This window comes from Podarcis bocagei, assembly GCF_964188305.1.
Source record: "Podarcis bocagei genome assembly, chromosome: 13".
Lineage (NCBI taxonomy): Eukaryota > Metazoa > Chordata > Lepidosauria > Squamata > Lacertidae > Podarcis > Podarcis bocagei.
The window spans coordinates 16,188,725-16,211,463 of NC_138138.1; the positions used below are offsets into that span (position 1 = coordinate 16,188,725).

The window sequence follows — 22,739 nt, forward strand, 5'->3', positions numbered from 1 at the left end:
TTTTGCTTCTAATGCACACTTCATTCTTGCCATTAGTTCCTGCATTTACAATAGAGGCAAAAATGCAAACAATGCACACACTTAATGGACTTTTGCAACCATCTTTGAATCCCCTGCCAAATGCTGGCTGCTGAGAAACAAATTGCTACTTAATCGCAATGTGCAGAAATCCCAGTAAGCAGCAGTTAGGAAGGAAGAGGGGTGTGGGGTTGTACGATATTTGCCACCCAGAAGGGACAGCGGTGGCTTGCTCCCAATAGCCAAGAATTCTTAACAGCAGAGGGAAAAGCGCTGATGGCTACCAACTGGGCACCTGCGTGTCCACATGTGTTCAAGGTCAAATCAATGGCAAACTGGACGAGGTAAAGAATTTCATTCCAACCACTGACTAACAAGACAGAATGATGCTTGGTAGCTAAGCCTGCTGACATTTTGTCCTGTATCAAAATGTGTCAGAAAATGCAGAGACGATTGCGGTACAATTTAACCTGCCGTATGTTCTTCATCTCTGCATTTATATTTGAAAAGGCAGATTTGTTATCAGTGTTTTAAAGAACGGAAGCAGGGAAAGGGGGGACCTCAGAGGCGTGTACACTTTAAACACTCAGTACGGTATCGTTTTGAGCATATACAGTGGTGCCTTGGGTTACAGACGCTTCAGGTTACAAGTTTTCGGGTTGCGCACCACGGCGAACCTGGAAGTACTGGAACGGGTTACTACCGGGTTTCGGCACTTCCGCAGAAGCACTAAATCATGCTTTGCGCACCAGACCGAACTGTAACCCACACGTGTGCAGGTGCAGCGCTGTGAGTTGCGAACGCTGTGGGTTGCAAACACGCCTCCTGCACGGATCACGTTCGCAACCAGACGTTCCACTGTAAAGTGTTTCACATGCACTGTCAATCATCTTTCCAACCCTTAAGAAGATACCCACCCTATTATTCTGATGGGGTGCAAGGCTGAGGCACAGCGGCTTCCCAAAAGCTCCCACAGTGAGCTTATGGCACAGATGAGATTCGGAGTGGAGTCTTCCTACCATGTTGTCAGCTGCTGTACCAGCACTGTTGCCTGTTAATGCTGCTTCAACTGCAGAGCTGGAGAAAAGAAGTGCCTGCAGAAGACCGCTCTGCTGTTCCCAGGCAGCCACTAAACAGTTCCCTATGGGCCATTGTCTGAACATGGGACAAGAGTCAATAGCAGCTTGACAGAGATGACGGCTGACTGCAAGGAGGGCATCACTAAGGAATACTGTTGTAAGGAAGACTTCCTGCTGCGTAAGGAAGACCAGCTACAGGGGACAGCCAACAAAGTCACATCATGCTGTTGACGTTGGGCTTATGTTGCTCCTCTGCAGCTGAAGACAAGAGACGAGACTTTTTGAAAAAGGTTTTTTTTTATTTGTATGCCATCTGAACATCAGATATACCTGGTGTGTGTTAGCGTGAACCATTTGTACATTTGAATTCATGGTGCCAAAACCCTCCCCAAGACCAAAAAAAGAAAAAAGAAAAAAAGATCACTTCCCCAGAACATCTGGACTGGCTGAGACGGAGAGGAAGATTATAGAGTGCAGGAAGGACAAAATAAAGGGAGAACATTGGGGGGAGAGGGGGAGGAAGGTTCAGCCAGTTGAGAGAGATTTCATGCGAATGCAAAAAATATTTTGTGGCATGGGAGTATCGTTTTGCAAAAATGGAAGGAAAAAAAAGTGTGAGAAAGCACAGAAAGGAAATGGCGATGCAGAAGGTTGCACTACTCAGATGCCGGTTAACACCTTAAATATACTTCATCGTTCAATGACATAATGCCAGGGTTAATAGCCCCCTGCCTCTTCTACGCAAGAACACCACCCTCATGTTCCCCTGGACTTGAACAAAATTGTGGTGTTGGCAATACACTGTTTAGACCTGCCGCAAAAATGCCAGTTAAGTGATGCTGAAGGGGCAAGTTATCCCACCTGGTCTAGGGTCAGTAACTAGCTTTCCTGGAAGATTACTTTGAGATGATGATAAGTGGCAAGTCAGGACCTCTTTCTTTTAATTATTCCCCACTGCCACAGACACTGCTTCCTCTACACACACACCCTCTTCCAGGCTGGCAAGTTTCAGGAGGCTAGCTTTTGGCCCTGGGACCACCACAATTGCTGATCTAGTTTTAAGAGTGCTCGCCACATTGCAATCTCCCCTTCCCCAGTCCACACCACTGAGTGCAGTGGTGGGGAAACCCAAAGAAACCACACTGAGTCTTGCGGCAAATCCTCCTAGATCTCAATATATAGATGTGGGAAAGCTGCTACGGTAATATGCCGCTTTTGATGGCATCCCCACGGCTGGTGTCATGTGCAGCCCTGACCTCTGCCTAGAACGGCTCATCCGTCTCATTTTGGATGTTCAAGGGGTGGAAAACAGTTTTAAAAGCCTCTCTGGGTGGCCTAAAGAAGGCCAGCTGAAAATAAGACCCATCTGCAGTTTTTTTAAAAAAGGTTAATATCGTACAGAAGTTCAGTTCTTTCCAACAGCATATCTCGTTGTGAAGTTAAAAGGCAAGTACATTTCTAGCCTTTTTAAAAAAAACAATAATAATAAAGGACAAACGGCATGCAGTACAGAACCAGGAAACCTTCGGAGCCACCGTTCAAAAGTGACTTGGGCCATCTCTTGCTCTTTTTATGACCGTGGGAAAACGTATTCAAGCGGCCTCCTACCTGTTAAGGCCTCAGAATTCAAGAAGGAGTTTTTAAGGTGGCCAGAGGCCTAAAATTCTTTTCGCTGACATTTCAGCAGTTGTTGTTGTTGTTGTTGTGGATTAGCAAACTGGTCTCGCTTTGGCTGCCTGAAATCTCTGTATTCTGGACACCAAGGTTAAGGGAACTCCCGCTTTCTAACTGGCCACTTCACAGATGACAAAATTCCTACATGGAACGCAAGACTACAAAGAGAGAGTTTGCGGGGAAAACCCACACACAAACTCACAGACAGCCTTTTCTTTTTTTGCTGTGCATGCTCATGCTGAGAAGCTGCAATCAGCCACAGCTTCCCAGGGCATGTGTACAGTCATGTTATGCTACAGTGTACATGGAAAACGCCTTCTGTGTAGGAATTTTGTGGATGTATGGAGGTGCCTTTGGCGGCTGGGTTCCTACCAGTGTCAAAAGACTTGGCCCACCCTTCTGCCGCCCTCAAGAAAATGGGAAGCACTTTTTTTTGTTTTTTTAAGGTAGCATAAGCCTCTCTCCTTTTATTTAGGATACTGCCGCTGCTCCCTTCCCCCCACCCCCAAGAAACTCTCCTTTTTTATTATTTTAAACATTATTATTTCCCCATCCCAGTACAAAGTTCAGCAGGTAAAAGGTTACATGGAAACTGGAACACACAATCGTATAGACAAGATGGATCAGATGAGGAAGTCTTAAAACTTTCCGAGTGAGAAGTAAGAGCAAAAGGGGGGGTGGGGAACAAAAAACACCCCACCAGTCTTCTAGCCTTTTGTCCCACCCCCCCAAAAAGGTTTCACGCACCAACTCTCCAAAGCAACAGCCAACGGTTCTCAACTCTGCAAGAAAAAAAGAAGAAAGATAGATGGAGCCACGTCATTCAACTGAACGACCCTCTCAGGGGGATGCAAAATCTGTCACAGCTCACACTATAAAGAGCCCCTCACCTATGTTAGCTTTTTGGCTTTGTTGTATAACGAATCCACTACTTTACTCATATTCTGAATGGTCTCCAGAGCAGCTTCGTACGTTTTGTCTACAGGTGGTTCATCAAAAATAATCAGGACGCCTTCGCCTTGGTCGAGGATCCCTGGCAAAAGAGAAAAGCCCCGGTTAGGCCTCTCAAGTAATGGGGCACAAACTGATCTAACCCTCGAGTGACAGTTTCCTCAAGAAAACAGCACAAACACCTTATTTTTCTGTGGATAACAAGCCCCCGTGTATAAGACTACCCCTATTTTGGGGGACTCCAATTTAAGAAAATGGGGGGAGACGGCAAAGAGTTGTTGAGCTTTTTTTGGGGGGAGGATTGTGCAGAGTTGTTGTTGAGCTTTTTTTGGGGGGGGGATGCCAAAAATCACCCACGACTGGCAATCAAAACCATCTGCCAACTGCACTACCAGGCTGGCTCCGGGCTGCTGAGGCTGCCGCTGCCACGTTTCCCGGGGACAGATGTGCAAATCTGGGGACATTCCGGGAACGGAATTTGTCCGGGGACAGATTTGCAAATCCAGGGACTGTCCCCGGGAACATCTGGTAACCCTAAATAGGTAAAGGGACCCCTGACTATTAGGTCCAGTCATGACTGACTCTGGGGTTGCGGCGCTCATCTCGTTTTATTGGCTGAGGGAGCCGGCGTACAGCTTCCGGGTCATGTGGCCAGCATGACTAAGCCGCTTCTGGCGAACCAGAGCAGCGCACGGAAATGCCGTTTACCTTCCCGCCGGAGTGGTACCTATTTATCTACTTGCACTTTGACGTGCTTTCAAACTGCGAGGTTGGCAGGAGCAGGGACCGAGCAACGGGAGCTCACCCCGTCGCGGGGATTCGAACCGCTGACCTTCTGATCGGCAAGTCCTAGGCTCTGTGGTTTAACCCACAGCACCACCCGCGTCCCTCAACCCTAAATACAACCCCTCTTTTGTTTGTCCTCTGGCACATCTAAGCTCTTGTTCGTACGCATCATGTTCTTGGAGGTGGGGAAGCAAGGCAGGACAAGCAACCCAAGACTGTGGTGGGCATGACTATTTCACATTTGGCAAAGGGAAGGGGATTTACCATGGAATTTCTTGTCCAGGATCATCTGAGAGAGTTTCCTTTCCACATCGGCCTGAAAGAGAACCAGGAGACGATCAGCTTCTTAGAGCCAACAATGGACCACCTGGTTTTGCCAGCCTGAAGTTTTGTGGTTCCTGGGATATCAATCTTGAGGTAAACCACCTAGAGGTTGCTTCAGCGCCTCACATATGCTCTAGAGACAGCAAGAGTTGCTGTTCTTTTCTCTACACAAAAAACTCCCATGTCTCTCACACACTCTTAGCACTGAACTGAAGAACGGAAGCAAAAGACATTACATATTTCATTCTAATATACACAACATTTATGACATGCATCTAAACCATACAGTAAAACTGTTAGTTTATGTATAAATATATTTTCAAAGGCTGAAGGCTCTCTATATAAGCTACTGATTATAACAGAAATAAAAAAGGTTTTAAACAATTCAAGTTTATGTTCTTGTTCCATGTGTTTTATAAAGGGAAGGGGGGGGGGAGAGATTATAAAATTGTTTGTATTTCTTCCCTTGAATGTACCATTTCAATTAATGCTGTCATTGTGGCAAGGTAATCAATTTTTATTAAACCATTCTCATTCTGTTGCACTATGACTGTTTGGCAACAGTTTAATTTAAAATTATGATGTTCTTCAAGATGTGCCAAAATTATTATTCAAGGGTTTCTCGGTATGGGTTATCCAATTATTTCTTGCATATACTATCTCCCTCCAAAAACACTCAAATCTTTTTGCATGTCCATAAAACACTAATATAATCTGTGACTTTCTCCCACATTTTCTCCATATTCCACTAATTTATGGATATATCTTTGTTAATCATGGTTAAATACCAGCTGCATAACACACACATGGTAATAAATAAATCTTTATTTTCACTTTTTGCCTGTCACATTTCTAATCTTTCCTCCCACTTCTTTCTTTATTCTCTTCATATATACGATAACAGATGTTTATTTTTCCTTTGTGTAATTATTTCTCCATCAATTCAATTTTGATTCTACTTTCTCTTAAGATTCTATACTGTGTTCACTTTAGCTGAAAATACTGGTATTAGGGAGGATTATTGGCTTCTAGGCAGTTTGACAATTTATCAAGTGTTAAATAATGACCATTTTATTATGTTGCTTATTATGCCATAAATCTATTATAATCTGGCAACTGGAACGTCACATTATATAGAATAGGTTGAACTTATGACACCCTCAGATGTCAGGGCTTTCTTATAAATGTCTCCTTCCCAGCACTGACTGAATAATTAAATTTGAGACTCTTGGGATTATTTCCTCCCTATGAAATTATGCGTGAGGATCACAGCATCATTACAAGTGTCAGTTTTTGTCACATTCACAAACAACTGATTACAGAAGTTTAACAAAACTTTAAATGTGGTTTAATGCCTGCTCTGCTCTGCTCTCTCTTCCCTGAACTTTATGGCAGCAGGTAGGCCCCTTCTTTTTAGCAGCTCCTAACTACTAACAGGAACATTCAGAGCTGCTCATGTACATGCAAGCTTATGTAGTCTCTTGCATCCATGCTCTTACCTTTGACAGCTTGATAAGGCTAGATATGTGTTCAATCTGCAAAAGAAATTGAGAACGAGTGCCAACACGATTCGAAAGGAACAAATACACGTATTATGGTTTTCATTTGCTACACTTGGCTGAAGAGGCAGTCAGTATGCAACAGCTGTGTAGATTCTGACACCTTTTAGGACAATCTCATGTCAGCAGCCAATTCCACTCATTTTAACTTAACACACAGTTCAAGTCGCTCGCATTATCCATTTATTTCCAGTAACCTCTTGATTAAATCTGCATTACTTTTTTCAAAATGCAATACTAGAAATAACTTAAAGTCCAGTACAAGCCCAGCAGTCACCCACAGTAAGTGCTTTAAAAATAAATAAATTAGCTCTTAAAATGAAGAAATGTCAGTCAAGGTCTCCAACCCACACTATGGCCCTCAAGTCACCGTATTTTTCGTGCCATAAGACGCACCTGACCATAAGATGCACCTAGATTTTAGAGGGGGAAAGCAAGAAAAAAAATATTCTGTGAAGAGCATGCAAGCGGCTCTCACTTTTCTTGCTTTAAACTCTTCCGTCGGCCCTCCCGCTTCGCTGAGAAGCCAGCAGAGCAAGAGTAATAGCTGCACAGTGCCTCTTCTGCTGGCTTCCCAGCAAAGCGGGATGAGGGACGAAAGGGAGCCCTTACAAGGGAGTGCTGAGCCGAGCCTGGCAGCAGCTCTTGCTGGCTTGTTTGGGAGGTGTGGGAAGGGACAGAGGGCAGCCCGTCAGTCCCTTCCCCCACCTCGGGGAAAAGCCCCCAAGAGCCGCACACACACTCCGCACGGCTCTTTAAAGGCAGCGCTGAGCAGAGCCTGTATGTATCTCAGATGCGAATGCAGGTGGGAGAGCCCATCAGTCCCTTCTCCCTCCTCGGGAAAAAGCCCCCAAGAGCCGTGCTCCCTTTAAAGAACCACGTGGAGCGTGTGTGTGGCTCTTGGGGGCTTTTCCGTGAGGTGGGAGAAGGGACTGATGGGCTGCCCTTCACCCTCCTCAGGGAAAAGCCCCCAAGAACCGCACACAAGCGGCTCTTTAAAGGGAGCGCTGAGCAGAGCCTCCCACCTGCATTCGCTCCATAAGACGCACACACATTTCCCCTTACTTTTTAGGAGGGAAAAAGTGTGTCTTATGGAGCGAAAAATACGGTACCCAACCTGTTTATCAGCAATCCATCTTACACAAGTCGTACAAACAGGCTTAGTCAGAGTAATCAATTCTTAAAATGTAGGGATCGCCCACTTTCAACCATTACCTTTAATAACAAATGTCACTGCAGAATTTGGCAGCAGCAGAAGAAATCCAGGACCCCTGGAACTGTCAATCAATGACTCACCTGATGTCTCAAACCACTTAGAGCTCCCCCATCTCTCTTTTTCTGCCCTGCGATTCCAGTTATACCACTCCAGAGCCTAACCAATAGTGCAAGATAATGTTTTACCACACTCTTGAGAAATGCAAAGGAAAGATCTGCACACAGCGTTTTGAAAACAGCCTGCTGTTACTGCCAATACTTTTGGCATTGGACATGGTAATGGTTGTTTTGAAAATTTAACTGGGAAATCTAAGTAGATGACCGCCAACTTCAAGGAGGCTGAAACAATGAGAAAGGAAGCTCTTCCAGTGCTTCTTACCTGAACTCTGGAGAAAGGCTCAATGACCCGGATCAGGTTTTGTTCCAATAAGTTATCATAGAGTTTGCCCAAATGTGTGTTGATGATGGGGTCATCCCTGAGTTCCACTTTATAATCTTTCAGAGCCTGTGAAAGATTGGATTAAGTCAGCAATGAGCACAGAGGACGAGGATGCAACCATTCTTAGGGCCAAGGGAGTGAAGGCTCCTTGGAATCATTCTGAGACTATTTGTGTCTAATATTATACAGGGTTGTGTTTATACTGCATTTAATAGAATCAAGGCACCTGCTCCAAGAAAAGAAGAATTGTGCATATTTGTAGGTGCTTCGGCAACGTACAATTTTTTTAAAAGAGTCTACTAATCTTAGGTGAGAGTGGAAGCTATGCAGAGGCCTGAAACTCCAGTCCTTGACCTCTGGGAATACCATTCACCCTCTGTGCAAGTTTATTCACATCTAACTTGGACTAAAACAAAATAAAATAAATACACGGTTTGCTCTTCATTCCCCCCCCCCAATGTTTTTACCCATCCTTAGCCTAGTTACTGGAAACATCAGGGAGCAGTTGCCAAGTGAATATCTGGAACTCTTAACACAAAAGGAGTGTTTTCACCAAGCAAAAATGTTCCTAGGCCTTCAGTCGATTTACATCTGTTACCCTTTTAAAGTGTGTTGTGGAAGGAGGGATTATTGGGTTTGTTTTTATTATGTATTTTCTGTTTTTTATATTGTGATTTTCTGTTGTGAACTGCCCTGAGATCTAGGAGTATAGGGTGGTACAGCGGCACCTCGGTTTTCGGACATCTCTGTTACCAAACGTTTCGGTTTTCAAACGCCGTAAACCCAGAAGTACCGTATTTTTTGCTCTATAAGACTCACTTTTTCCCTCCTAAAAAGTAAGGGGTGATGTGTGTGCACCTTATGGAGCGAATGCAGGCTGCGCAGCTATCCCAGAAGCCAGAACAGCAAGAGGGATTGCTGCTTTCACTGCGCAGCGATCCCTCTTGCTGTTCTGGCTTCTGAGATTCAGAATATTTTCCCCCCTTGTTTTCTTCCTCCAAAAACTAGGTGCGTCTTGTGGTCTGGTGCGTCTTATAGAGCAAAAATACGGTAAATGCTTATGCTTTCGAGCATGCCTCAGAAGTCAAACAGCTTCTGCTGAGTGTTTCTCAGTGAAATTTGCAGACTGCCCTCTGCATTACGTTCAAAAACTGAGGTACCACTCTATACAAATTTAGTTTAATAATAATAATAATAATAAACCTAATTTCCACTCGTGTTAAGATCCAATCCATGACAAACACCACTACTCTGGATATTTCCACTCTTCCTATTTTTAGGAAACAAAGCAGGAAAGCATGCAACTCTACATCCACTTTCCTGAGAGTAGGCACTAACTAAACTCAATGGAACAGAACTGGGTGAGGCCACAGCCTCTCTTTGTCCAACAGTGGCCAGTCAGATGTTCCCAGGAATCTCACAAGCAAGGCTGAGTGAAAATGCCCTTACCCTCATTCTCCCCAAGTATGCTGAGATCTACTCCCTCTCCATGTGAAAGTTCAATTTTTAAGCCTATTATTCAACCACCTAGTCAAAGAATAATTAGCCCATTCCCCATTGTGCCTACTCACCTTTTTGAAGTCATCCAGTGATCTATTCTTACTAGCCTGTGCCACACATTTTAGAGCTTCTGTCTGCGAGGGAGAGAGAAGAGCCAACGTTAGCATTTTTCTGGGCCACGTGAACGGCAGGTTGCGTTTGCGGCACTCGCACTTGTGAAAAATATTTCCCAGAAGTCAGGGGGAAATTCAGGAAAGGACATCAACCAGAATGCCAAGTATCTGTTCTAATTCCATCCTCACTCAAAGCAAAGCAGCTGCTATATCACAGAAAGAAACAGACTATGCAGCTCTAAAGAACAAGCAATCGAGACAGAAGAACCCCAGCTTGGGCAGCAGAGACCCTCAAGATGCAACTGCGTAGCACCTCAAGTCTTCCAGGCGCTCCCTACTTCAGAGACCCATCTGCAAGGCAGCCCAATTCACTGAAAAATTAACGGTGGGAGATGGGATCAAAAGACTCGAGGACAAAAAAGGTAGATCGGCGTTTCTGTACCTGTCTGCCTGCATACCGCAGTGCAAGCTTCCCGCTCACCAAGGCCTGCACATCTTCAGGCCTGAAAAGGACAGAATATAAAATGAGAGGTGTTGATTCATCATGTCCCTGGCTGTTAGCAGAGCTCATTACAGTGGTACCTCGGGTTAAGTAATTAATTCGTTCTGGAGGTCCGTTCTTAACCTGAAACGGTTTTTAACCTGAAGCACCACTTTAGCTAATGGGGCCTCCTGCTGCCGCCGCACCACTGGAGCACGATTTCTGTTCTCATCCTGAAGCAAAGTTCTATTTCTGGGTTAGTGGAGTCTGTAACCTGAAGTGTATGTAACCCGAGGTACCACTGTATAAGCAAGGCACTTATATATCCATTCAGTTAAAAAACTGGGAACTCAGAATCTAGTGGCCTTTTCATCCTCCCAAGGATCTTCTTCCTTTCAAATGAAGGGAAGCGCTGCCTGGCCTCCATAAAGACAGAGGATTTAAGAAATCCAGGCTGCCTTCTTGTGGCAGTGCCATTTCCATGTACCAAAGAGGCCTGAACGAGACTTACAGCAGAGAGAGGCAATGGCTAGTATGCTGCTTATTTCTACCCCTTCCTAAGACCCTTAATCCTTCTTTCTTTCTTTCCACTGCCCCCTGCATTCTTGCCTCCCTTCTGCAAGCTGTGACACTCATGAATTATGCCAGTTAAGGATCCCGGTGCTTCTTCTAATACCAGAGCATGTGTCTTGACCCAAATGACTGCTGAAAAAGGGGGAGGACACAAGGGGCTATTTGCATTCCTTTTGCGATATAATTAGCCACATACAAGTTCAGCATGATCTTGCACAGCAGCATGTATTTCAACGCTGTGATAGCTTTGGGGCTGTCGATGGAATCGTAACCCTCAAATGCCTCGTAAAAATAGGAATATGCCGTCTTCCAGTCCTTTTCTTCCGCTGCATGAATGATGCCTGTTAGAAGGGAAGGTAAACACAAGGACCAGGTTAGAGCACCCAGTTTCGCCGGGAAGGATGGCTGCAAAGTCCTACTTATCGGTCCTTCTAGGGAGAGACCATCTCGAAGGGTCATTTCTCCCCTGCCTCTCTCTTTCTGACAAAAGAAAATCAATGTTATCAAGAGGGCTGCATCAGTTCAGCCAGTCCTCAAATTCTACGCTAATGCAAGCTAATCGGAATCAGTTCCCCTATGCATAATTTCAAGGGTTACAACTGAGCTGGTTTTAGCGGTTGCCCAAAGGTAAGAGGGGAGAGGCACAGCCATGAAAAATTAAAGGACTAACACAGGCACCTAATATAAAATAATATTAGAAGCAAAAAAACTTGTTTTGATGAATTGGAAGAGCAGCAAAAAGATTCCATTGAGCACATGGATTGATAATATGGACAGACTAGCTACATACGAATGAATTGCATGTCGACACAAAATAAGAATGGATAAATATGAAGAAATCTGGAACGAATATTTAAGTGATAAGGCGGATAGTGGAGGGAAGTGTGGGGGGGGGGAGAGAGATGGGAAAATATTGTTTAAAAAGGTGTAGTCATAGGTATATCAGTGCATTCAAATCTGAATTGTCAAATTGTGTTATTGTTATTATGGTTTTTGTTGTATGCGTCTTTTGCAGTTGTTTGTATCGAAAAAATGATTAAAATTTTTTTTAAAGGACTAACACAGGCACTGGGGAAAAGAGACCATCTAAGAATGTACATCAAAAAGGCTACATTTGTAAATGGGGGGGGGTGTTTCCTAATAGCTCTGATTGCTTCTGCATTTAATTACTTCAGCTTAACTCTGACAAAAGGAGAACTGAGGGGCTTTTCCAAAATCTACCAAGCTCTAGTCAGTTTTGCCTTCATCTTGCATGATATGCATCAGTTAAGATAGCAATTAAGACAAGAGCTCATCTGTTTTTGTTTTGCTAGATTTCCCCATGCCTGTATTTTGGGTTTCACTACGGACTCTCTAGAGTGAGAGTTGAAAGAGATCCTGCAGATCAGCCACATGGCCTAAGAACCTAACCAAGCTTCTTTTAAAAACCTCCTGGGGGAAGATTCTCTAAAGCTCCCTGGATGGATTGTTCCAATGTAGGATCTCTTTAATCGCATTTATCTTCTTTCCTTCTATTACCTGTCCTATGACAGACTACAAACTCATGATCAAACGAGCACAGCGGCCGCATCTCATTTTCGCCCAACACACCCCAGCTAGTGTTTATTGCACGGGGCAAAGGATAATAATCCCAAACACAGCAAGCATGTATGACACAACTGCTGCCTGCGTGACTTACCTGACTGCATGTCCAGCGCCGCCTGCAGCTTGGGTGGGCAATAGATTGCATTGGCTGTGGTTCGGGCAGAGGTTAATGCTGCTCTTGCTTTTGGCAGGTTGCTCAAGGCATGGTAGGTCTTGCTCTCCAACAGTTGCACTTCCACTAGGAGGGCCTTGTCGTCCATCTTTTTCAACTCCCGCAAAAGCTGTGAGCCTGACAAAAGTCATACAGTGGAGCCGGATGTCTCAGAGAATCCCGTTCTGGAGCCCCCCTCTCTGACCTCTCAAATACTTAATATTTATCTTTGCTACTCAACAGAACTTGTGATATCAAGGGAAGGAATTCAGCACTGTATTCTCCTGATCAATGCAAGATTTTCTGTTCGCCAGACAAAATACACGTGCTGTTCTGGATGCTCCAGAGCTGATCTGGAGGAACAAAAGCCCCGTTAGCTTCTGCTAGCACACTAGGTCAGCTGAACTGAGACTGGTCTGTGGAAAACCAGGGTGGTATTCAACTACGTTTTACTCAAGAGTAGACCCACTGAAATTAATGGACCTGACTCATTTTAGTGGGTCTAAAGGTAAAGGGACCTCTGACCATTAGGTCCAGTCATGACTGACTCTGGGGTTGCGGTGCTCATCTCGCTTTATTGGCCGAGGAAGCAGGCATACAGCTTCCGGGTCATGTGGCCAGCATGACTAAGCCGCTTCTGGCAAACCAGAGCAGCGCACGGAAACGCCCTTTACCTTCCGGCCGGAGAGGTACCTATTTATCTACTTGCACTTTGACGTGCTTTTGAATTGCTAGGTTGGCAGGAGCAGGGACTGAGCAACGGGAGCTCACCTCGTCGTGGGGATTCGAACCACCGACCTTCCGATCGGCAAGTCCTAGGCTCTGTAGTTTAACCCACAGCGCCACTCGCGTCCCTTCAGTGGGTCTACTGTGAGTAAAATTCCACCCATAGCGTCCAATTTTGATGGGAGAAGGCAGGTTCTATCCCCAGTTCCACTATGAAGCAAACTGGGCGTTCATAGGATTAAGTGACACAACGCTATTAGGAGACCGAGATAAGAGTTAGGTACATACAAAGCTAACATATAAAGCATGAAAATGAATCCTGTGTTCTTTGACAACTAATGTGAGACAACACTGCCCTACCTGCCTAATCAGGTCATGGAAAATCAGCCACCGTATTAAGCCACTATATGTGCATACCACCATTAATAAGACAGTTAAGTGATGCAACTATGGGCATGTGGAGAATTCAGTGCAGATCTCAGTCAGTTAATCAGAATGACTCAGGGTCACTATGACCCTGAGAGAAGAGGCAGAACCTCACTTGGTTTTAAAACTGAATCTAAAGCATCAATGGGGAACCTGTGATCTTCAGACTCTCCTAATTCCTGATTCCTAGCCATGCTGGCTGGGGTGATGGGAGTTGGGAGTCCAACAACTTCTGGAGGGCAACAAGTCAGCCAGGCTACCAAAGTCTTACCCCCTGGCAGTGTTAGAAACTGAGTTATAAAAGCTAGGAGCAAAATTGCTCCTGGAACCTGAGTTACAGGCGCAAAAGCAGAATGGTTAGCATGTATTCCCCCCCTCCATAACACAGCAGCACTTTTTATTATTATTTTTCAAAAAAGCATAACTAATATGCAATTCACACCAGTGAGTGACATGTTGTTAATATCATTTTTAATAACAGTTTTGAATTGGACACCACAAACACAGGAGTGCTGCCCCCAATCCAACCCAGAAGCAAACCATTCCATGCCCCCCTCCTTCATGCAACAGTGAGAGAGAGAAACCAAACAAATATATAGGAACTTTCCCCTCTCTGTACTACCTGGGGAGCTCTCACCTTCAGGGGGCTCACCTTTCCTCCTCCGCCCGTCCATTCTCTCTGCACTGTATTCAAATGAAACTGCTCTTAAATTTACTCTGGAGTCCTGCCGGTGGCTTTTCTAAGCCTGCACCTTCCGCACCAGCCCACAGAGAGAATGGAGAGAAAGGGAGGGAAGGAGGGAGAATAGCTGTTCTACTGCCTTGTGGGATGAGAGGGTCCTAGGGCTGGACGTTAACTCTAATGCAGGAGCTGCTGGCGAAGCAGAATGAAAGGATCGGATCGAGTTGAGGGGGCCTAACTCTTTGAAGTCCCGTCAGGCAGATACGGTCGTTGCGATGAGGCCTCCTAAACGCGGTAAGGACATTCCCTCTCGCAAAATGCGACTGTTTGCATTAAGAGTTTTGAATGCTGCCTCCAGGAAAGTATGCAAGGCCAAGGGTATGTCAAATGAAAACAGAGCACCTTCATAATTTTTATTTTAAACAAGAATCAGGTGAATTGAAGCTTGATGGGAAAGTTGACCTCGTTTCTGCCTGAACCTAGGGAAGGCAGTTTGAGGAGTTGCCAAATAAAGTATCGCCATTTATCCAACAGCTGATACTGTGAACTGAACACATAACATTTAGGGTGAGTAATTTTGGCCTTTGTCCTGATCCAGGAGGACTCATATGTCCTTTGGTTTTGCCCGCTGTGCTATATGCTCCATGTATTTATTTGTTTTCTCCATTTATCTTTGTAGTTTCTTAAGCTACAGAAATGCTTAACTTTAAACATATATTTATAATTTTATATTAAAAGATATGGTTCCAGACAGTTCTTATTGGAACCCAAAGACTGAATTCCCTCAAGCATCCTGGTCAATACATGATGCTAAAGCGATGAACACGCTTTTATGAAGCAGGTTTAGAGTAAGACGCAAGTAAATACAGTAACACCTCTGCGAACGTCCGCCTTGTCTAGCGTCATTCCGGCGAACGTCCGCAGCAAACGTGGAAGTACCGGAATGGGTTACTTCCGGGTTTGCAGCTCACGCATGCGCAGAAGCAGAAACCGCTCCACAAGCGTGCGCAGACGCAGCACTTTGCCCTGCGTCCTTTTTGGCTAGCAGCCGGGGCTCCAAAATGGATCCTGGCCGCAAAACGAGGTACGACTATATTAAGGAGCTCTATTCCTTCTAGCCAGTATGAAATCAAAATAGGGGCAAAGCGGTGCCCAGCTGGTAATCTACTTACCTAACTGCAATGCTTCTTGATACCGTTTAGTGTCAAAGTACAAAGAAACCAGCCTTGCCTAGGAGAGAGAAAGGTAAATGATGCATTTCAATGAAAATTAACTCTATGAATGTGAAATACCGTATTTTTCGCTCTATAAGATGCACCAGACCACAAGACACATTTTCTGAATCTCAGAAGCCAGAACAGCAAGAGGGATTGCTGCACAGTGAAAGCAGCAATCCCTCTTGCTGTTCTGGCTTCTGTGATAGCTGCGCAGCCTGCATTCGCCCCATAAGACGCACACACATTTCCCCTTACTTTTTAGGAGGGAAATAGTGAGTCTTACAGAGCAAAAAATACGGGACTTATTTCCGACAGGTATGAGGAACTTTCCGCCCTCCAGAACTTGTTGGAATTTAACTCCCATCAGCCCCAGCCAGTATGACCAGTGGTTAGTGATGATGGGAACTGGAGTGTGGCAATAGCTGGAGTGCCACAGACTGCTCATTCCTGACTCGGAAAGCAATATATGTGAACCACGGAAGAGGCAAGGCCTTTGCTGAGAGGAACTGCAAGTCTGGACAAGCACAGCAATGCAGAGTAAAGTCCGACAGCAGAGAATGCACGGTTGTGTGGTAATAAGATTGAAGGGGAAGCTGTTCCCAACATAGGAAGAGGCACAATAGGGGAGAAACATGAGCCAAGGAACAAAGGATGTAACTGCAGCTCATTTCGAAGCCACACAGAGCAGAAAGACCGAGAAGCAGAAATCCACAAATACAAATGTGTCTGCAGTCAAATACAAACTTCTCTGCATTGGCTAATCCAGATCACCTCCCTTTCACAAGATCCACAAAACAACATCAATGAATGCCGACGGCTTATAAAGGCTGGGAAAATACCTGTCTTTTTACCAGTCCTATATAGCAAGCACAACCGTGGGGGTTAAGAGGGAACACATGTTGACTGTTTGCATCACAGACAGGGGAGGAAAACTCCCAGAGATGCAAGTCTGCATAAAGGTGGCACGGAACTATCACACCCAAAACCACCATTTGAGAAACCTGGTAACACGTCAGCAATAACCCGAAGAAGCAACACAGCGGAACGTGAATAGATAACAGTTGTCTGGTTTCAGTGCCCTGGCAGGTAGTATGGCAGGTTTCCAAATCCGGGGAATAAACGAGAGACCAATGTGCACAACTTAGCTGTACCAAGTCACACGGATATACAGCATACCTTACCTCCAGAGCTTGACGCAGGAATGTCCTCTTCTCGGATTTGGCCCATTCAATGCATTCAAGACACAGGTCAACCTTAAAAGAGAAAGAAAGAAACCACATTCAAATTGCTTTTTTTTCTGGCTGAGGATAACTTGACCACAGCTGCCCCATGCATTTATATCCTTCAAGGTTGTATTATTGCAAGGCGCTCTATACTTTCTAGAAACAACAGAAGAGATTTTTGTTTTGACAAGCTTTTCCTGACCGATGCATAGTTCTATGCCTTAGATATACCTTTGGTATTGATTTTAAGCATATTTTCTGTTATCTTCTATACTTTAGAAAACCTATTTCCACTTTTTTTAGATAGATAAACTTTATTCACATTAGCCAACGGCCATAGCAACATAAAACAAGCAATATATACAATTAAAAAGACAACAATGGGTAAAAAGGACAATGAAATGACCAAGTTTATCGTTCAGATAGCATATTTTCTGTTATCTTCTATTCTTTAAAAAACCCATTTCCCCTTTTTTATGATAGGGTGAATATTGTTTATTTCATTAGCCTCATTTTACAAATGTCACAAGAAAATTTACAGTACTTGCTCCAGCACAACCGCCACCGTCTAGAGATTGTCTTTTGTATGAAGTTCTGCGTGCCTTCCTCTGAACAGGATGAGCTATGACAGAACACCTGAAAAGCGACTGCAAACACCACGTTTACAGTTTTGCTTGAATTTTGATTCTCACCTCTTGTCCTGTTGCTGCCTCCATGTCTAGGAAAAGATCTAGCAGAGACCGAACCAGGCGAGCTGCCTTCGCCTTGCTGATGGAGTTTAAGAAAGGGCGCACATACTTCAGAAGTCCTCCAAGTTCTGCATTGAAAACAAAGTTGCGAAGCACAGCTCAGCTTCTGAAGCTGTACAAGGACACAACAGAAGCGTAACGGCTCATTCCTGAGGTGGCAATGACCACACAGTTTAAAATCTAGTGCCAATTATTTCAGACAGAAGAGGAACATTCACACATACTGGCTCCAATTCTTTAGTATTATTATTTGGGGAGGGGGATTACCTGTATGCTCCCTCGTAGCATTTTTTCAGGACAGTTTTCCATCTTCTCTATGGTGCTAACTGCATGACAAATGTTTGTGTGGGTATGCTTCTTTTATTAAATAACAACCATGGGGGGGGGAGCTTAAATGTTTTCCCCTTATGTCCTGTCCCCACCCCCAGCAGCTGCTTTTTAGTAAAGAAAAACAAGCACACACTGACCCGTCTTGTGACTACATGTCTAGTTTGGTCTACAGTGACCAAATCCAAAATTAGCATTCTTCTCTTGTCGAGATCCTTTTCCAGAGCCCACAAACGTGACATTAGAGCAGTAACTGTTCAGAGAGCAGTAACTTTTCTACGGTGACATTATATTCTTTTATTCTTTTTCTTATTCGTTATTCACACTTTTCACCCTAAGCCTGTGTATTACACCATTAAAACACAGTAGTAAAAACAGATTAAAATGGTTAGGTGTTATTAAGCTGCTTTAAAACGGAATTTACCTTCCGCCTGCCCCGTCTTGGCCAAGAGACTCCCCAGTTCCAGGATGCTCTGCTCTTTGACTTGTACGGCCTCTTCATCGTTCTCCTGGACATCACGCTTCACTGGAAAAACAAAAGGTTTCCAGAAGTTAAGACAAGCCTCTGCACCTAATCAAGGATTGTTCATGCATAATTCGGCTCAATCATCAGCTAGCTTCTTGTGATACCATAGCATCTGCCTCTCCGATTACGATTCAGAGTTTGGGACACAGAGAAATTCAGTAACATGAGGCAGCTCGGTTTTGTGTCATCCAACATAGTTGGCATAATGTAATCACAACAGCAATATGGACACAGCTACAGCTGTGAAAAAGCATCTTCATCACTCTCTAGCGTGTCACCAGATATTGTAAACAAGCCTCTTCACACCAAGAAGAGTGGTTACATCACTAGTTTTAGTGCACTTGCATGAAAGAACATGCACAAAAAATAGTGGAATTCAGAGAAACCAACACGGTACCATTTCCTGCGGTATACAGCTGCCAATATGTAAAATATTAACTAAGGAATGAAAAACTATAAACCACCTTTTAAGCATAAAATATTGGCTTCAGCAATACCGAAGGACTACTTCACACTATTATAATGGAACTACTTAGGGATCCCCCCATTAGTAGGTAGCCATATCAATACTTTTCTCCTTGCCAAAACTTTAATTTCTAGGATAAAGAGGCATCTCTCATGGTTTAATTGTTCCCAATCCATGAGGAACAGTTTTATTTGACAATTAACAAATGGGAGGTTAACAAGAATCATTTCACTGAGTCAGAAATGTCATTTATTTCAAACGGTTCCCGTCAGCCAAGAGTGAATTCCACCAAAACCTACAGGACTAGGCAATTTTGTGTGCATTTGCATGGGACAATATCAAGTTTTCCTTTGCTGTACACACGTTCTGCTCCTACTGTCAATCTTAAGACAAGTAAAGCTCCTCTAAGCAGGTGCTGTTCTCAGGCTAATTTTGTCTGGGGAAGGAAGAGAAGTGGTGCCTGGTGGCTTATTTCATTTAATATGATCTACAGAAATGTAGCTCAAGTCTTGAACTAAGAAAGGGAAAGAATATATTTTAAAATGTGGGAAGGAGGAAAGGAGAGTTTGCAAGGCGCAGGCCAAAACAGAGAGGCCCTCCTGTTCTCTGGCACAACACCCAAATTCTAAGGGCATTCCATTTCCTAAACTTTTTATAGTTGAAGCTTTGTTTCAAAGGGTGTATTGCAGCTAGTCTTCTTTGTTTCACCATGATTCCCTACTCTGCTCTTTGTGTGAAGTGCACTGAAGGAAGATGATCAACTCTCAGCTGCTATCAACACATGCAAACTGCAAACCTGTATGAGAACTTCAGTTGTTCTGACAGTAGGTAAAATGGATTACTACTTCCTGATCCCAAAACCCACCTTCCTAGTTATGCCTTTAGAAATCCCAAGCCATATTACTTATTTGAACAAAGTCCAAATTGTAGAACATCATAAGAAAATCCCTCCTAGATATGAACATTGTCCACAGAGCCTAACATTGTTTCTCTCAGTGGCTACCCAGATGACTCTGAGAAGCCCACAAACAGGCAGGATGGTAATAGCACTCTCAGCATTTGGTACTCAGTGTCACATTGCCTCTGAACCTAGAAAAATTGCATATAGTCATTATGGCTAGTAGCTACAATGACCTACCCATCACAAATTTTAACAGTACCATTTTAAAGCCATCCAGAAACCATCACGTTTTGTGTCCCTGTACCTCACTCCCACCCTTCAAATCTAGTTTCTGGGTAAAAGACGACTTGCACATAAACTGTCCTCCTTCCCCTAATAAAACAGATATGAGGGGGGTGTACACAAAATGCCATCTTTCATAGCAAATATCAAGCATTAACCCTCTCACAAGAAGAAAGAGGTTAGGCATGCTCCTGAGGTGATTTGCCAACACCCTCACTACACAACCGATGCTGCTTTCCCATGCAATCTCTTCACCACTAACCCCTCTTCATATTCATCGCTCCCAGTTATCTCCCCAGCCTTTGTTTACACCTAACCCCTTCTCCTACCTCTTACTCCACAACGAACCTCCACCACGTCTTCCTCAAAACTCACCACTTTCTTTAAAAAATAAAATTTAAGGAAAGAATAGCATCTGTCAGAGAGATTGTCTGAATGAGCAGGGAGGGGAAAACATAGCCGGAACTGTGATCTCCCAGAACCGGCATCACAAAGCACTCCCTTGTTCGCATCTGCACATCCAGTTTCTGTTAAAAGCATGGGAAACGGGATCCACTAGGAAGCTTATTGTTGGGCCAACCCCCCCCCCCCGCACCTACCTTTACCACAGCCAGGAATCTCATGCCATCAAGTTGGCACCCTCTCCAACTACCATCTTGTTGTTCTTTCTCTCCATTGGCAGCACCCACCGAGACAAACCACTTTCAGAAGTCTGTGCCAGTCTTCTCCCCCCGCCTCTCCTCCCAACAACTTATTCCTACCTTTCTGATTGAAATTAGATTTCAAAGGTGGGGGGGGGCGGGTTAGGGTCTGATGGCTGCCTTGTCCCTAGGCTGAGATTTGGGATTTTGGGATGCACCTGACTCCGCTTGCCTAGGCCCTTCCGATGCCGACCCCCTCGGCCGGTTTCCGAGGCGGCCGGGACTCCCCCATTCCCACAAAGCCAAGCCTCCCTCCCCCCGAAAACATCCCCGCTCCCCAACTCCCCTCCCCGCCCCGGCTGCCTTCTCCCCCTTCAGAGCCGCTCACGGTGAGTCAGCAGCGGCTCCGGCCGCCAGCCGCCCCTGCCGCCGGCCTCCTGCGCCCGCCGGAGCCCCCGGCAGCCGGCGGAGGACGGCCGGCACTCCCTTCCCTCCGGCTCCTCACCTATGGAGTGCAGGATGCCAATGGAGGCCTCCCGGTCGGTGCTCAGCAAGGACTGGGCGCGCTGGAACTCCAAGCCCGCCGCAGCCGCCATCTTGGAAAAAAAAAGCCCAAACTCGCTCACTCACGCCGGCCGGAACCACAGGGCCTCACTTCCGCCGGAAGCTGCTTGCCCCGCTTCCTTCTCTGAGGCTTTTCCGTGGCGCGAAACCATAGAGATACGAAAGTACTTCCTTTTCCCCCCTCCTAGCTCTATAGTCACGGCGTACGCGGCGGAGCGATGCTTGCTGGGAAATGTGGTACTCGATAGTGCGGGGTTGCTAGGAGACCGGAGGAGGCGGAGTGGGACAGGTTGCTGCGCCTTCCGCTAACTCATCCAAATGGTTCCAGTAGTAGATAGGTAGCCGTGTTGGTCTGTCATAGTCAAAATAAAAAAAATTCCTTCCAGTAGCAGTTGGTCTTTAAGGTGCTTGGAAAGACCTGGGCTGAACAAAGACATTGGATTCTTATCTCACTATACATGACTAAGCCATTTCTCACCTTCTCACCCCTTGCCTTTTCCTGTAAGACCTATTACAGTCGTTAAGAGTCGTCAACAGGCTCTCTCAGCTATCTGCCTATCTCCCATTCCCACCACCCTTCTGAGTAACACCCCTCCCCACCTTCTCACTATATAGAAGGATCTGGCAACTTCTGTTTCAGTGTATCTGAAGAAGTGTGCATGCACACGAAAGCTCATACCAAGAACTAACTTAGTTGGTCTTTAAGGTGCTACTGGAAGGAATTTTTTTTATTTCATCCAAATGGGTCCAGCCGTTGTTTGACTACACCTCCCATCATCCCTGACCGCTCGTCCTGCTCACTAGGAATGATGGGAATTGTAGTCCAACATGTGTAAGGAATCTATTTTTCCGACTATGTTGGGGTTTTGTTTTGTTTTTTGTTATAAAGCCCTGGTGAGAAATGTAAAAGCAAGTGCAAAAAAATGTCTCTGAGCATGCACAAAGTTCAGCTTCCTCTCCCCCCCCCAGCCCACATATATCACAAAAGTATACTGTGTAACCTGAGCCCCAGCCACTCTCTTTTCAGCAATAATCGGAATCCTGTCCATTTCAATGGAAACATACCTGCTTTAAAGAGCAAGGGATCAACTGATCAAACCCTTACTGGGAAATTTCCCGGGAAAATCCGAAGTGTCCCATATTAAATATCTTTGGGAAGACAGATCAAATCATATTACACTGGCAGTGGCAAAGTTTCTTTCCAAGGTTATAAAAAACAAAGATCATTATGCCCTAGATAAAACAAAGTGACTGCCTTGGTTTCATCTTTCTGTCTGGATGTTTTAACTGTATCTAATTTTCAATTTGTTTTGTGGGTCTTTGGGCTGCAATAAAGTATTGAGTGATGCCTGCTTTAAAAGTTGGTGGGTTCATAGCTGTGGTGTGAGACACGCCACAGCCTACAGACCGCTCCTCTTCCTCTTCACTGAAAGTGGTTGGATAACTCAGTTGATAGAGCACAAGGCACGTAATCTCAGGTTCATGGGCCCACATTCGGCAAAAGATTTCTGAATTCCTGAGGGCTAGGCTAGATGACCCGCATGACCCCTTCCAGTTCTACA

The 22,739-nt window shown here is 44.9% G+C and overlaps 1 protein-coding gene across 1 annotated transcript; it reads right to left on the reverse strand.

Annotated features, from left to right (window-relative positions):
• Nucleotides 1-1,375: 1,375 nt before the first annotated feature.
• Nucleotides 1,376-21,279, reverse strand: PSMD11 (proteasome 26S subunit, non-ATPase 11). The gene is made up of 14 exons (XM_081166664.1): nt 21,119-21,279; nt 18,222-18,323; nt 17,414-17,538; nt 16,680-16,751; nt 15,454-15,511; nt 12,391-12,585; nt 10,909-11,053; nt 10,101-10,161; nt 9,617-9,679; nt 7,986-8,111; nt 6,332-6,367; nt 4,773-4,824; nt 3,662-3,804; nt 1,376-3,553 (listed from the first exon to the last, which is right to left on the reverse strand). The coding sequence occupies exons 1-13, from the start codon at nt 21,207-21,209 to the stop codon at nt 3,662-3,664; spliced, it is 1,269 nt and encodes a 422-aa protein (XP_081022790.1). The 5' UTR covers nt 21,210-21,279; the 3' UTR covers nt 1,376-3,553.
• Nucleotides 21,280-22,739: the final 1,460 nt, after the last annotated feature.

Excerpts from the sequence above, each read along its gene's own strand:
- PSMD11 (XM_081166664.1), bottom strand. The coding sequence starts at position 21,209 with ATGGCGGCTGCGGCGGGCTTGGAGTTCCAGCGCGCCCAGTCCTTGCTG. Across the intron at positions 12,586-15,453 it reads TCAAGAAGCATTGCAGTTAG|GCTCACAGCTTTTGCGGGAG; the intron begins GTAAGTAGATTA and ends GACTTTTGTCAG. Across the intron at positions 9,680-10,100 it reads TGCGGTATGCAGGCAGACAG|ACAGAAGCTCTAAAATGTGT; the intron begins GTACAGAAACGC and ends TCTCCCTCGCAG.